Source organism: Taeniopygia guttata, chromosome 1A, assembly GCF_048771995.1.
Source record: "Taeniopygia guttata chromosome 1A, bTaeGut7.mat, whole genome shotgun sequence".
Lineage (NCBI taxonomy): Eukaryota > Metazoa > Chordata > Aves > Passeriformes > Estrildidae > Taeniopygia > Taeniopygia guttata.
The window spans coordinates 35,078,551-35,095,383 of NC_133025.1; the positions used below are offsets into that span (position 1 = coordinate 35,078,551).

The 16,833-nt window shown below is 36.1% G+C and overlaps 1 protein-coding gene across 5 annotated transcripts in view; it reads right to left on the reverse strand.

Moving 5' to 3' along the window:
- Positions 1–2,614: 2,614 nt before the first annotated feature.
- The window catches only part of ZFC3H1 (zinc finger C3H1-type containing), a 41,383-nt gene continuing 27,164 nt past the window's right edge, over positions 2,615–16,833 (reverse strand). For 4 of the 5 annotated variants that reach the window (XM_030259783.4, XM_030259774.4, XM_030259768.4 and 1 more), the window contains exons 23-35: positions 16,403–16,594; positions 14,253–14,490; positions 12,997–13,102; positions 12,715–12,913; positions 12,155–12,249; positions 11,144–11,254; positions 8,896–9,000; positions 8,637–8,802; positions 7,869–7,969; positions 6,687–6,788; positions 6,056–6,095; positions 3,589–3,651; positions 2,615–3,463 (exon numbers count right to left, since the gene is read on the reverse strand). In XM_030259783.4, coding sequence (XP_030115643.4) covers positions 3,326–3,463; positions 3,589–3,651; positions 6,056–6,095; positions 6,687–6,788; positions 7,869–7,969; positions 8,637–8,802; positions 8,896–9,000; positions 11,144–11,254; positions 12,155–12,249; positions 12,715–12,913; positions 12,997–13,102; positions 14,253–14,490; positions 16,403–16,594 — 1,656 coding nt within the window. In that variant the 3' untranslated portion in view covers positions 2,615–3,325. Of the gene's footprint in view, positions 3,464–3,576; positions 3,652–6,055; positions 6,096–6,619; positions 6,789–7,868; positions 7,970–8,636; positions 8,803–8,895; positions 9,001–11,143; positions 11,255–12,154; positions 12,250–12,714; positions 12,914–12,996; positions 13,103–14,252; positions 14,491–16,402; positions 16,595–16,833 lie in introns of those variants that run through there. The other variant, XR_003957311.4, reaches the window with a different exon arrangement.

The following is a 16,833-nucleotide window of genomic DNA, read 5'->3' on the forward strand; positions in this document are numbered from 1 at the left end:
CTCTGGCCACCTGTGCCAATGCTCAGTCACTTTCACAGTTAAAAATTGTCTCCTGACATTCACCCAAAACCTCCCACATTTCAGTTTATGTCAAATGGTTCTAGCCCTGCCACCGGGCACTGCTAAGAAGAGCTTAAGAGCTTGGTTCTTTACATCCGCCTTTTGTACACATTGACAAGCCCTTCCCGAGATGCCCAGGCTGAAAAGTCCCAGCTCCTGCAGCCTTCCTACATATATGGCATGTTCATCCATTATTTATCTGTGTGGCCACTCAGTGGGCTCTCTTCAGTAACTCCAAACAGCTTTTGAACTGAGAAGACAGACTAGGATGCATAGCTGCAGGAATGGCTTTGCCAGTGCAGATGAGAAAAATCACCTGCCTGGACCTGCTGGCCATGTTTTACCTAATGGAGTACAGGAGAGGGGTCATGGCCTTTGCCACAGCTGAATATAAGAGCACCAGCTGTCCCATGGGAACTAGCAAGCACTAAAATAACCAATACTGAATGAGATCAGTAGATTCAATGTAGACCTACATGAAGATAAACAAAACAAACACTCATTTCCATTTATTCTTCCTAATAAATGCAGCTGAATGTTTTGCTCATACTGATGTGCCTTTGCAAGACCCAGGAAATGAAAAATACTCTATACTGGGAGTAGTTTGGTCCAATACTATTAAAGATCTACACTTTATTTCCACAGAGACTTAAATACTAAATAATCAATCCAACCTTCATAAAGTAGCTGTTCTGAGCACAGAACAAGTAGCAGCATAACTTTAGTGTACAAATTACTGTGCTTTCCCCTTATTTTTCCTCTTGAACAGCTAGTAGTTTGCTTGATTGACTGGAATTATCCTTTATTTACAGCTCTTCACCACCACTGCCTTTATTCAGAAATTCCTTGTAGAACAGAAGTTCTTAGGAAAGATCACTGATTTGAAAGACTAGTATGTAGATAAAATAAATACCCTTGGCAAATTTAATGCTTCCTGGTAAATAATTAATGAAGTTTTGCAAATGATAACTAGAAATCCCCTAGTTTCTGGAACAGAAAGCCCTGTTACTAGAATATCAGAACCTGGATAGGATTATATGCTAAGCGCAGATCTGTGGAAGCACTAATTCTTTCCCAGAACTTCTACATTACCCAGCAGTGCATTTTTCTTCTTTGTTAAAAAAAAAAAAAAAAAAAAAAAAAAAAGTTGGTACTGCTCTGAAGACCACACAGCTTCTTCATACTTTTTCCATTTCAGTTTCTAAATTAACAATTCCTATTACAATTAGTCACTTTTATACATACATCGAGCAAGACTGGGTCAAAAGGCCACATGCATCAACCATAAGTATTTTAATCAGAACAATATGGATTAAGACCAGTGGAGATCATTGGCTTCCCCTTCCCTACCTCAAGTACTTTGAGAAGCCATTAAGACAGAGTATACATGATCAATCCCTGTTGAAAATGTAAAGCTTAATGTCTCCTTTATAAAGATCTTTTGCTATAAAGTCACTATACAGTAAGGCAAGAAAGGTCACAAAATAACAGCCCAAAGTGCAATATGAGACTAAGGTAAGGGTTGCACAGAGCAGCATTACAAGTGCTCTAGCCCTTGACAGCTTTTCCATTTTTAACAATGGAATAGACAAAATGCTATCCTGCTAAAAAAAAAAAACACTGCTGCAGAAAAATATCAACTGCTTATCTGGAAAATTTTAAAGACAAACTATGAAAAAATATTTGGCTGATCTATGTAAGACAGCATTCATCAAACTTAAGGGGATTTTCAGTAGAAAAATTGAATACTGCATTTGTGTGGAGTGTGCCACACTACGTAAAGTGTGAAAAAAAATCAGGACACCACCCTACTCCCATAAAGAACAGGTTTGAGTCAGTTTTTGAATACTGGTTGTGTAGTCTGCAGGAAAACCTGGCCATTAAACTGAGTACTTGAAGTTAAGTGTGAATTATAAAATTAAGTATGAGCTGTTTAAAAGGACTTAAGGTGCAGAAACACTCTTCATTCATCTGGACGAAAACTAGTACTTCCCATTTTTTCCTCCTTTAAGAGAGCTGTTTCATGTTCAGCTTCAGATAAAGTAAGGTGTTTGGAAGCTACTGGAAACAATATGTCAAACCACTTTGCCTCATTCTCTACCATGAAGAGACTACTTTGCCTCATTCTCTACTCCTTTACTGGAATCTTAATGAAACACCTATGTAACAGGTACTACAGCCACCTTTTGATATGACTTGGCACATATTTCATCTCTCTCTACAGTGTACATGTATCAACTTCAGAGAAAGTGGGCCTCATTTCTTTAAGGGCAAAAGAGACAATATAAAATGTGTTTTCCTTTAGTGACATGGTATTATTGATAGGAATAGTTGTTATGGGACAAACAACTGTATACCTGAGGCAAGGGGATAAAAAACCCCAAGGGGGACAGTTATTCTATATCTGCAATGGGCAGCTCAACCACATTTGCTTATCTCTTGATCAAAATAACAAAAGACAGATTTTTTTTTTTAAGGTCAGCTTGTATTGAAAAAGTCTCTGTAAAAACACATGTAATAGTGCAAGGTAGTGCCAAAACAAAACACATAAATATTTTTCTTTAAACTGTTAAACTTTATTATAAATTAAAATTTCTTTACAAAAAATTGCACATAATTGACCACTCTTAGGTTCTGATGCACTGGCATTTTGCAAAAGTTTCTTTAATCTTCAAGTTTAATAGTCTCTGCCATGAGTCCAATGCAGAAAAGGGCAGTAAGCAACCCTCTTAGAGCCTTCAAGTGCAAGAAGCATACTTGTGGCCACGGCAGTTACACTTTCCTTAAGAGCGGCTGCTTTTGTTTTAAATCCTGTAATGAAAAAGTCTCAAAAAAGGTTTAAAAAAGGAAAAAACCCAAAATGGACTAGTTGCTTTTTACTGTAAACACAGCCCAGTAAATTAATCCCAAACACAGATCTCTCAGGCATCAGCGAGAGTGTCAAGTGAATCAGGAACAGCAAAACAAAGAAAACAGTAAATAAAAAGAAAACATAAAAAAATAAAGTCTGTCATTTTGATTAACTATACTTACGTAGATGACGTTATGAGAATCTGGCAGGGCCCAGAAGCAAGGCCAGACAGGGAGTTCATGTTTCCAGAGGAAGGTCATGTTAATTGTTTCCAGGTTCAAGGAAAGCAGACTGGAGACTTGATATGCTCAGCAATACTCATCTGCCTTACATAGATCTTAGGGCATGGATCAGCCTGAAGAATTCAACTGATTTTGCCATTTTATAGGACTTATGGCTGACCATACCCAGCGTTCAGAGATTCTTGTTTTCTGTTCTGTAAGTGTTTAAATTTAAAAGCTCATCTAGGCTGACTCCAACCTCTTGGCACTTGGAAACTAGTTTTCTCAGGTTATCAGTTTTACCTCCTCCTGATGCTTCAAACAAGAGTTGCTGAAAGAGATGGGGAAGCAGACATAAGATTTAGCCAGAGCCTGAGCATCACCACATCTATGGATATGGGATATGCAGAGAATTTATATGAAACCTCAAACTTAATCATAAGGAGAAAACATTACATCTTTCCACAGTGTTGCACATAGAGGTAACTTCTGAAGGGCTCTCTGATATAAATGATGGACCTGTAAAACAAAGGCAAGTATTAAAAGCCAGCACAATTTCATGCAGTCAAAATGAATTATCTGAAGCACAAAAATCTCTTGCAATAATTTTTAAAATAGTTTTGAAGTCAAGCATTAAACTGGTACTAAAAGCAAAGGCAGGTTTATGTCTGACCTTAATTCTGACCCTTGTATGAATGTGATTAGTTACATGAGGACCTGCTATTTTTCTTCACAAGATTCTTGCCTCATTCATTGCACAGGATGGAACATATTCAGGGAATGAAGCAGCTTACTGAGTATTTCTTTCACCACTCAGTATGTAGTCTCAAGTCTTGTTTATTGCATATCATCACAATCCTGCAATGAAAATAACTGTTTCATGGGCTTTTTGCCTTCAGCATCTATCTATGCTTCAACAATCAGTAAAAGTCTTTGCAACTCTCAAAAACAAAAATGGTTTTACTATTTTATGGTTCAAAATAGGGGACCAAAATATTTAATACTAGTACTTACTCAAGTGTCCTTCAACTACTGGTATCTTAAGTCCCAACTTCAGAGTCACTAGGGGAGGTATTTGTTGGCATTTTAAATATTCGTACATATTTTCATATTCTTTTAACAAACCTTTACATGACTTCTGAAGGAAATAAATGACAGGTTCTCCAGAAACAGGAAATCCAGAATCTGTATCACAATTCCATTTTAAACCAATATCCTACTTGTTTACTAGAAAATCCACTTATCTGGAACAATCACTGATTTGTATAAACAGTTTTAAGTGCTCACTACATCTTAGACCAAGACCCCCACAAATCCCAACTGCACTGTGTGTGACTACTTAACTGATTTTTACCATATACAGTATAATTAGTGAGGTGGTTGCAGAAGAAAACCACAAGATTTCTTCTGGGTGTAATCCAGCTACAGTGTTTCACATATGCCTTCATTTTAATTGGTTCATTTTCTTTAAGGGCCCTCTTTTTATGCATTTGACCTATATTTTTCTAACCAACCAAATCAGAGCTCTTTTCAGTTACCAGTCTTACTATAGGCAGTGTTTTAAGATGTAGTCCATCTAATACAATGACTGAAGCAGGGATCTGTGACTAATTACAGATTACACCAAACCATCAACACAGAGACAGAATTAAGGTTGAATAGGCAATCCAGCCTTTGATATCTCCTGACTTTGAGCTATTTGATCTAACAAACAAAGTAATTCTGCTTAGGGGATGTTCTTCTTAAACATTCTAGGAGACCATAGAAAAGGAAAGAAAACATTTCATATACAAGTCTAACAACAGCCATGCTACCCTTTATACATCAGTTACAGCTTTAATACTGATTCAGAAGACCTCCGACAAAAAAGAAGGATGCTAAGAGTAAGTCACTACAAGATGACACAAAACCAGATACAGCAGAGAAGTAGCTCAAATACCACAAGCAAAAGATGAATCACAAATCCAGGGCTTCATGACAGCCCCCACCCTCAAATACACAGCATCTTTTCACAGGTGGAAGAGTATTTTGAAGGTGACAGCAACAATACCAGAATATTTGAAAAGTGATCCAGTTTTTGTGCCAAAAAACCTCTTTTGTGTTTCTACACAGAGTGATATTTCCCTACTCTAATTACTAATAAGTAAACTTACTATTTTGGAAAAAAGGGAACTGAACTCTTGTGTGTAGTCGGGAACTATGGAAACTCTTTTAATACACTAGTTTGGCAGACCCACCCTTCCGACTACTTCACAGAATCGAAGAATGGTTCAGGTTGGAAGGGATCTTACAGATCCTCTAGATAAACCCCCTGCCATGAGCAGAGACATCTTCCACTCAACTATACCATGTTGCTCAAAACCCCACCCAGTCTGGCCTAGAAACCTCATCCCTGGAAGCAATCTACAACTTCTCTGGGCAACCTGTTAGTGTCTCACCACCTCAAAATAACACTGGTTTTTCTAATATCCAACCTAAACCTCCTCCCAGTTTGAAGCTATTTCCTCTCACCCTAGTATGACATGCCCTTATAAAAAGCTTCCCTCCAGCACTCTTGTCCACTTGTAAAGACAGTCATTAGCATCTTCCAGCATAAGTCTTGCTTCCCTCTGCTAGAACTTAAAATACAACAATCTCCTCCAGGTAACAAACAAAATAAAAAAAAAAAAAGAAGAATACAGCCTTCCCAGGCCAGGAAAGACACACAGAAAGAGCATGCACTCATTATATAACCCATTCTAACTCAATTGTCAAAAACATTTCTCACACTTGAGGCACATGTTTTGGTGTCTATAAACAAGAGTATTTCAACTAACTAGAAATCTTGGCATTACGAGACTACCATTGCTTTGGATAAAGCCAAGAAATAAGAAGTTTTTCAGAATTTCATAATTACTCATTTTAGTACACTGTGTTGACTTACTTCTCTTTGTCCCATTAGAAAGCATTCGGCAGCAATGGCTCTGAGGAAAAGAAATATATAAAAACATTTATTCTTGAATTATTTTAAATGCCATTAATGGCAGAATACTGACTGTGGAATGGAATTACTAATTCCTTGAGAAGAAACTAACTTCAAATGAGGTTAATCTATTGTGAAAAGATAAAAATAGCCATTTTTTAAAAACAACCTTACATGAGCAAGACATTTCAGTGGTTCCCCATTATGAACAAACACTGAAGAAAAAGATCAGTTCAGCATCACTGGATAATGGAGAATACTGCTATTGTGATATATAAAGGGGAGGGGTAGAGAGGGGGAGACAGAAGTCAATAGTTGAATTTTAAAAGGCAATTTGTAAATACATAATTCATATTTATCTGCATAATATCAATTCACTTATGTTTGCCCAAGAGGGATTTCATTTCTCATTTTAAAGAAGTGACAGTATCTCTGTCTGCTGTAATGAAGTTACTCTCAAAATAATAAGCTAATGAAAGAGAAGCTTCAAGTACAAGCCCAATTAGAAGGACATTTCAGATTTACCTTTGTGAAGTAAACCTTACAAACAAAAGCAATAGCTATGAAAACAGATGTATGACTGTTGCATTACATTTTCCAGATGGCCAGGCATGTTGGGATATTATATGTAAACATCTTGGCTTGTAGTTTCAGAATCTGAACATTGCTCTCCTCCCAGTATCGCAGAAGCAGTCTGTAAAAGGCATTCATGAGAAAGGACCAGTGCTCTAATCACTTGGAACAGAAAAGCTATCCAAAGATACAAACACATTACACAAAATATATTATACCTAATCTGACTCAAGAGCTGCAAGTAGGAAAAAGCCCAAGCCACCATATACAATATTGATTTGATCATTCTCTCAGAACAAAACAAGATACACTTTCAGAGACTAAGTGTGAAATCAGAAAGAAAACATGATCTTGTCATATTACGAGTGGATTCACTTTTAGTATGCACAAGGTAACTGCACATTTGAAAAGAGACAAATTACTTTGATAGTAATGGGGCTAGGGATAACAATCAATCAGTTCTGCTCACCCATTTCATGCAGTATCAACACTGTCTAAGGGAGCTGCATGTTCCATCTAGACAGAATCGCAACTTGGTTTAAAATGAAGCTATTCAACTTCATGTGCCAAAGGCAGGTGTGTCATACTCTCCCCATGCCCACAACCACACCTGAGCCTTTGCTTTGAGTTCCTTGTTGATGATGAACAGTGTTTTGGGACTTCTCAATATTACTGAAATATTCATGCATTCAGTGCACCTGAACACAGTGAAACATGGAGTCTACTCCTGGCAGAGCACATTCTGAAACACTGTTCAAGAGCCAGTGTAATGCTTACATTAACTGGTTGTTTCCCATCAGATTTCCTTTAAAATATGTCAAATTAAGCCTTAAGCTAGCACGGTTATAGACTGGTATATCCATTTTTATCTGTTCTGGAGCTATACTTGTAATGGATCATCAAGTAACAAGAAGATTTTAATATATATATGATGTTTCTCTACCCACTTGAAATTTGACCATTTGAAGTCGTCATGTACAATGCAGAGTTAATTTCTGTATAATTATAACCTGTCTGCAGATAGAACAGAACATGGTCAAATCCAAGATTGAGATGACGTCAGAAGGCACAATATGCCTCAAGAAACATGCAATAATGGAGGAAGTTTTACTTCTGTAGTAGAAAGCAAATCATGCATATCTTGCACAAAAAACAACAGTTATGTTAACTACCTGCCTTAATTAAAAGTATTTACACATACCTCAGTGCAAGTCCAGGATTAGTAGGCATAGTAGAACAAAACCGTTCCAAAGTTTTGGAATGCTGAGATTTTGGAATGCAGCTCAAATAAAAAAGAATTACCTGTAGAATTTGAATTATAAACATTAATCCACTTTGTAGTCTTATTTTGATAAGAATAATGGTATGAAAACTATGAACACTATGACTAAAATGAGTTGCCACCTTCAAACCTTATCCCTCAAGAGTACATAAATCAGTTTGTATAATATGAATTCAGTGTCAAGTTGCTAGCACCACCTATTTCAGTCCTTCTAGCCTGCATTTAGTGCATAAAGACAAATGCAAAGCTTGTTAGCAAAATGGGACCCAAGACTTTTCTAAGCTTTATTCTGTCCAAGTGCTCAACTTTTTCCTCCTATTTCTTCTGTTTCTCAACCATTATAACTTCTATGATCAGAACTGCTTCCATCTGCCAGTGGTATAGCTCTGCAGACTCCTCTTGTGTGACCATATCTTCCTTCCCTTATCTATTTTCTCTTTTCTCTATAAAAAGATCATTTTTCATTACCATATCAAAGTTTCTCTTTGCATTACAGGACCTTTCTTTAAAAAGGTACTGCTAGATACTCTTCTGTTCAAAACACTACTACACTCGGACACTTCCTTCTTTTTTTAGCTCTCTGTGTACATATACCAGTGCTGTACCTGAACAAATAGATTACAGGTACCCACTAACAGGTCATCAGCCTCTTTGTTTAACTAAAACTGCTCACAGACACATTTTTACCTTATTATGAAACTCATAATTGGTCCAATAATCAGCAGTACTAAATGGAATTGGATATTGTGTGGGGACTGTCACCAGACATCTGTTCACTAGATCAGTAAAAAGCTTGAATTCTTGTACTTTGTTGCTGGATTCAACAATTTTGCTATTGAGAAAAACAAGGTAACTGGAAGAAAAAAAAAAGAAAAGAAAAAAGATGGTTCTGGTAGTGTTCATTTAATAGTTGAGATTAATTAGCTTTCTCCCCTTAAGAACTTACTCCAACCAAATGTTCTGAACAGTTTCCTGCTGCATCACTGCCCCCAGAGCTGCTTCATAAGCATCCAGTGCTTCACCAACACTTGCATGAAGAGACTGGCACAAGCTGTTTATAATAAAAAGATAAAAACTGTTGTCTGTCATAATCAATACATGCAATTACACATTCAGAAAAAGACACAATTAAGAATGTCTCATTCCCAGATGCAACAAAAAAACAGTGTTTTCAGTTTAACTGTATCATGGACTAATTTGTCAGTTAATTTATTAGAATGGGTAAGTCCCAAAAACAAGTAACAAGGAATAATAAAACAACCATGAAGTTCGAAATGCAACCCTTAAAAGTAAATATTACAAATTGTCTTCTACTCTTGTAAAGTTCCCTTCACTAATACTAGTAGGAATGCTCTAATTGCTACAGAATGGAGACAAGTTTTGAGTTTCCACTTCCAGAACAATACATTTTGAATTAAAACCACTTGAGAAATAGTATCAGTCTCTGGCAACAAAGTTAGTATTTTGAAACAAATATTAACAGGATCTGGGGTAGAAACATACTGATTGTGTCAGAAGAGAAAAAAACTTGATAAGAAAGCTCAAAGCCCCCCTGTAACTTTCTTCAACAGTTTCTCAAAGAAACATTCAGTTAGACCAACACACAAGAACTCAAAGACAGGAGCAGACACATTCTTAGATCAAGACACTGTGAAAATCCTCTATTTCAGAGTGTAACATAAGAATGAAAAAAAGACTTGCAGTAAGTAATGGGGGGGGGGGGGGGGGGAATCTAACAACCTCATAAAGAAGGAGTATGCAGAAATACAAAAAGATATGGCTGTCCTTGCTACTGAGCCTTCCTGACTAAAGTTACATAATCAGTGGGTGATTCTACTGCTTTCCCCAGGAATTATTAACTAAATCACCTACTTGCTACTCCTTCTAAAATAGTGTGTGTATACATTTGTGTATAAAAACACATTAGGTGTGCACACACAAATGATCTTTCCAAGTAAAACATTGTTAAAAGACCTTTAAGGCTTTGTGGATTTCAATCTATTTTTAACTGGAAAAAGTGAACTTTTATGGCTTTTGTCCTCCATACCTGAAGAAAGGTAATATAGATACACAGGCCTAAGTACCTAGACACTTAACTGCAGCAAAACTCAAACAGAGAAACACTCAATTATTAGCTCTGAAAGTAATTTAGGTCCTTATTTCAAGAACAGTTATTTTCCCTCCTAGAAGCAGGTGCTAAAATACAGGAGAATCTGAGCTTAAGTCAGAGCACCTTATGATTAAATGGTGACCTCAAGTGTCTTAGTACCAATTCTATTGTGTAAGTGCCGAACCCAAAACTGAACTTGTCAAGAAGTATTTTGTTAAATTCTAAAGTATTTAAGCTGATAGTAATAGACAATACAAAAAAAATCCCATAAACTTTAAAAATAAGGTTTCATTCAAATTTTCTTGAAAACCATTTTCTCACTCAGTACATGAAGCAGTATCATCCTTGCCATTTTACTTATCTGAAAAGCCAAATAGCTACTTGTGAAGACTGACAAACCCAAACCATGAAATGGTAAACTTCTTAACCAGTGTAAGCCAGCACCTCAGTAACCACAGTTAAGTAACTGGTGTAAGTTACACACAGATAATAATGTGGTGTCTGGCAATCCTGTATACTGCTGCTATCAAAAGGAATGATGGAAGAAATAGGAAAAATAAAAAAATAAATAAAAAAGATTGTGTATACATGACAAAGACATGTTCCTTTACAACCTCTTGTGGAGGAATAGGTCACCCTCCTGCATTACTTTACTGTGGAGCTTCTCCATGAATATCTAGAACAGTAAGTCAGAGCTGGGGAGATCAGGACTAAAGAGAATGAAAACTTCTATCAAGTAAAGCTATTGTAAAATAAAGACAAGAAAAATACTACTAGCAGCAGCAACCTAAACCAAAAGTAAAACAAAAAACATTTTGAGATGAACACACCTATTACCACTCCTACAGGTCAGCATTCCTGAAAGATTTCTCAAGTGGAAAACTTAAGTCAACATGCAACTCAGTTTCATAAAATTATCTCCATTGTGCAGCAGGCCAGTAGGTTCTCTTAAGGACTGGCCAATCATTTTTTCAGAGAATCCAAAGTGACACACCCTTAGGCAAATAATGAATACTCTGCTTTTGAAAATGCTATTTACTCAGACACAATAGCTGTTTCTCAGAAATTCCTGGGAAAATCTCACCAGTAGATCTGCCACAGATATGGGATTTGCTGGTTAACAACATCATCTGTAAGATGTTCTTTATAGAGAGGTGATGTAAATTCAATTGGCATTGGAAAATTCAAGAGATATCTACAAGAGAAAACAGTAGTAGTAAACAAGAATAACCTTCTACATGGAAGAATCCTACATAGGTGTAACATTCAGTTAGGAAGTCCAGCTCAAGAAAACTACTAAAAAAATGCACTTCTCCTAGATTTCAGTTTAATTCTACCCAGATAAAATCTGTACAATAAGCATTCCACAGAAATATAGAAGTAATTAATAAAGAAGGCATTCACTCTTTCATTATGTAGAAAGTTAAATGTTGCCTTATATGACAGACTCTCCCCTTCATAAAATGCATCAAGTACATAAACAAACGTAAGCAAGAATAAAATCTAACACCTAACTTAGAGATAAAAACATTTCAAAAGCTCATCTCAATAAACTTTAGCATAGAAGGCGCTTTTGCTTTGAAGACCTTCACAGGCATCTGTTTTGACCATAGGGAACTTGCAGACTTGAAAACTTCTGTGTTTGAACTAGGTGCTAAAATTCCAGGGGAAAATCATCAGGCTACATATGAAACCTGTCTTTTCAACAACAATCCAATTAATAACATGCTGAACCTCTTGATGGAGGCCTTTTTCAAGTGCCTAAACAGTTTATTTTAGATATGTAATTTTAGGCTCCTAGCTTTAGGGGGAAATAAATAAACAAAACAACTTTGGCATATATATATGATTGATTTTCATTAACCAAATCCAGATAGTCAACATTTTTGTTGTTTTATTTTTAGATACTCATAGCTTTATAAATTAGTGTCTATGCAAAAACAAGTGTAAACCTTATACCAAATCACTATTCACTGAAGTTTTGGCAAAACATGCCATGCTAAAAAACAAGAGCTCGACAGTTCTAGATTATCAGGTAATTCAAGAAAATGCCAATATGGCCAAAATTTAAATGAAAATCTTATTCTCAACATACCTCAAGAGATCCATAGGACCATGCTCTTGGCATGTATTCTCAAAGAAAGCTGCCACAAAATCTTGCAACAGTGGAAGAATACTGCTTGACCTTTCCTGTTTTGTTGTTTGGGGTTTTTTTAATGAAAGAAAAAAAAAATCAAACATCAACCTGAATATGGTACGACTAATATAAGCAAAATAAATAAGAAGTGGTGTGTCTATCTCTGCAATGCTCCATTGTCTTCATTTTCTCACAAATGAAGTTTAAATGAGGCAGTCAGCATTAGAAAGAAGCTGAAAAATATTACAGGTGTACTTTTAATTTCTGTTATTCTTGCTTAAGGATATTACACTGAATTAGAACAACACAAACTATAAATCTATGATTTTATGTAATTGCTAAGATAATCTTTGATCATGTCACTTGCCTTGCCAATTATACTTCTACTTATAGGAAGGTGTACTAGACATTACAAAAATATCCTTAATTTGAATCCATTTGATTATATTTTTAACCAACAAGCTTGAAACTTTGCAGAGCTAGCAGAGCTGCAAGTAAGTTTTGAAGTGGAACATTACCTGTGAAACAAGAAATTTACACAATCGATAAAAAATTTCCGCATTCTGAGGATTCTTCTCAAAAGCTCCAATCCACACTTTGTGGGCATTTTCACTCTGCTTCATCTGCAAATACAAGGTGGCCAAACTCTCCAAGAGCTGACAGTTGTTAGGGCAGAGCTCCAATAAAGACCTACAAAGTTCTGCAGCAGACTCCCACCTTAAAAAAAAAAAAAGTAAACGTTAAGTTTAACAAAAAAAAAAGTTGAGTACTCAAGTTAAGAATGTCTTGCAACAACTTACCTTTCAAGAAGTTTCAGCAAAGCTATCATGTTCCTATAGAGAGGAAAGCAGGTAGCTATTCTTTTGTCAGCCTCAAGGCTTTCATCAGTGCATATTTTGACTGCATCTTCAAAACGAAAGTAAAAAACAAAGCCTTTACATGTCAAACAGTGCCAAAACTATGTGAAGCTTTAACATAATAAAGTGTCTCCTTGAACATAAGGAAAACATATAAGCATGAAAAGATACTTCTGAGAGTGTTGTTTCTGCAAATTATTAGTAATAGATGATCATCTTTGGAAAAGCTCTCATTACTTATCACCACAGTGCAAAGACAAAGCTTTCCGTTTCGTCTCTTACTCATTTTGGAAATAGGAAATATCCTACCAATGAAACATTAAAGCAGTGTTACAGGCAGAAGTATATCCGTAGATTTAAAACCACATTCCAGGATTTTCAGCATAGCTGTTGAAAGCTATTGAGGCAAAAGCTAATGTGGGATATTCTTTTTCTCCTCAGCATAATAAAAAGTCATCCAACAATGAACATCCCATTCCCATAGCTAGACTGCCTTCACTCACACAGCTGGGCTACTCCATTAATTTTTGACTATTTCAACACTGCATTACCACCAGCAGCACAGTTATTTTCTCAGTGGCAACTAAATACTGCTGCTGGCTAACCACTAAATGCTGACATTTATAAATACTATCTAACAGTATTTGTCTGCTACTATGAAGTCTATGTCTGGCAGCACCACCATAAGCTAAAAACTCAATTTCTTCTACTATCTTCGTTTTTCATTTAAAAAAAATTATTCAATTTACCTAAACTGTGAATTAAGATAAACACATGCATTGTTCTTCCTCTTAAGGAAATACACTAATATTCCAGGAAAGTAGCTTCCCAATAAACATATCCTACTGAGGGGAAAAAGGGTAAGAAAGAATGACAGCTGAAGCTTGGCTTTATGCTTGCATAAGCCCAAGAAAACAAGCAATGTCATACAATCACAAGCCACTGACTAGTCTTTTTCTCTGAACTATCATATTCTACCAAGATAAAGTCATGGGTCGAAACCACAGATTAAAAATTCAGTGTTGCTTAAGCAACCAAGAATGTGGATTTTCCTCACTATTCTGTTCAAGTCAAAATGCAATAGTCACTGGATTAATTCAATGGCTTAACATACTCATGAGCACTGACTTGAAATTCTGAAGCTGAATAATACTTCTTGAATTATGACATGTGAAGAATATTTACCACCTTAATCTTACCTTCAAACATAGCTAAAAGTGTATCAGGATCAGTCTTCACATCTTGAACTGTCTGCCATGGTATTAAAAATGGCTCTTTGTGCACAATCCTTGAAGGACTGACATTAGCTGGATCATAGAACTTGACTGGGAGAACACCAAATTCAATTAGATGTATGTAAGCCAGCCAAGCCAAGCAACGGTCACTTGCAGTAAGGTGTTCTGCTATTATCTTTTCATTTGCTGATTTTAAAGCATTCTGTAAAGGTTGAAAGAAATACATTGTATTTCAGCCACAAAGTCTTTAAGATTTAAGAATGGGAAAAGAAAACAGGAAGAGTAGGTTTTAATATTCTCAAAACTTTTCCAGAGAGAAGGGAAGAACTAGCTCTTTATGTCAATCAGAATCATATTCAGCTTATGTGAATGTGTGGCTATTCAAATTACACAGAGTTCCTAGTAAAGGTTCAGAAAAAACACAGAAGATTGTTATTGCAAAAAGAGAAGAGACATTTTGAAAACATGCATCTCTCAACCTGTGTTCATTCCATTTTCCTGCTTTATTCTCCTACTACTTCCAGTTCCATAGAAGTAATACAGCAGCTCTAGATACAACTCCATCTACAACCTGGATTCAACTTGCTATATCCTACTATGTTTTGTGCATTTAGGGTTGCTTGTTTGGCTTGGGGTTTTTCTTTATTAAATTCTAGTTATAAAATTACTAAGTTACACCTATTCAAGTCTACTGAAAAGGCCAGCATCTCTGGACATGTTTTTAAAAATGTTTTGGAAACCTTACTGACAATGAGGATACTACTTCAAATTTTTCTACTAGTCATACACAAAGATAGAATAGTCCAGTTAAACTAGCAGTTCCCAAATAAAATAATTAGAGCATGCAATTAAATAAAGTTTAAACAAATTCTTTCTAAATGCAACAGAACCTCATGACTAGCGATGTGTCAACATTTTTCTGGACAAACACAGTATGAGCAAAGAATGCATTTTTCAAGGAATGAATATACTTGCAAATTTATGCAAAATTCAGCAGAACACATGTCCTGAAGTTGGTGAAAACTGGTGTTTCAAAAGCATTTCACTTATTACTTGAAAAATAAGTCCACAAAATACTTGAAAAAAATTGCTGTCAGGTTTTCCAATACACACTGCTATTTACTCTGATGTAGCAGTTACTTCAAAATTATTTTCTCTGCAATACAATTAAATAATCTCTTGCCAAGCCATTATTTTGAACTACGTCTTTCAGATTAATTTGGAAAAAAAAGTTTGACGTTGTGACTGTGCTTTGCAGAAAGGTAAGGGTAACCAGTGTTATTCTCCCTGGATTTTCATGTTGATTTGACACAGTTTTTTCTCCAGAGCTCTGCTCTTTTTATTCATTTGGAGTTATATTTCCCAGTACATCTGGGGAAAGCCAGCACAGCATTGTGCTGTCTTATTCCAAATGGAGCCAGACCAAAGCCTGAGGTTCTCAAACTCTGAGAACAGTGACAGGCTGCAACAAGCAACAGGTGGCACCTGCTGGCAGGAATGAAACAACCTGCAACTGAAAGGACAGAGCTCCCACTTTGGGAGAGGGTGATGTCCATTTCTCACTCTCAGCCACCATTTTTATCATCTACACAAGAGTTAACAGTCACCTAAATTACTTCTACAGACATAGCTCTGGCCTGAGACAATTCAATTGACTTCAAAGTTGATAGGAGCAATAAAATCTAATTTAACAGTCTCCAGATTTGAGAGTAGAGCAATACTATTAGATAACTACTATGCTCTTTCCCAAGAACTATTGGTTTGATAATTTCTGTAGCAATGTTGAATACCTGAAGCAATACTCTCAGACCTTTCACTGCAAATCTGATTTTTGGTTTACAATAAACCAAAAAATAAAGTATCTCCCTGGGAATTATGTTGAGACCTAGTAGTCTAGGCTATTAGCTACACAAACAAAAAAAAGTAGGCAACAAAACCCGCAAAGGTATATCCAGCTTTTACAATAGCATCATAGCTCAAAGCATAAGCCCCTACTTGTTGAAGAAATTCTCCTAAAGGAAGGCACAGTTCCACTAAAGTCAAACTACCACTGTCACACACATTAAAAAGGTGAAGCAATGAAAACACTCCTGGGGTGGTAACTTAGAAGTTACCTGCAGCAGAACAAGAGCATTCTGATGTCTTCCTGTAAACAGGCTTAAATGAACCCTGTAAAGGAGAGTCTCTAGCAACTGAAAGGACACAAGATTTGGGTTTTCTCCTCCTCCTGTCACTTCCATTAGGAACTGCAGCATCCTCCCACATACATAGTCTTTTCCATCGAAGGAATTCTCCAAATTCAAAAACTAGAGAGAAATAAATAATAGTAACAATCACAATACAAGTAAAGCTTCTAGGTTAAGGTTTAAAAATCACACAGATCACAAACTTCAAATAATGCCTTTTGCTATCTTATCACACCAAATTTTCATATTAAACCTCAAAAGATACCACTTTCAATATGTACAAGAACACCCAAGTTTTGCAATCAATGTAACACAATGATTCTAAACAACTTCTACAACCAGAGGAAAACTGATTTATG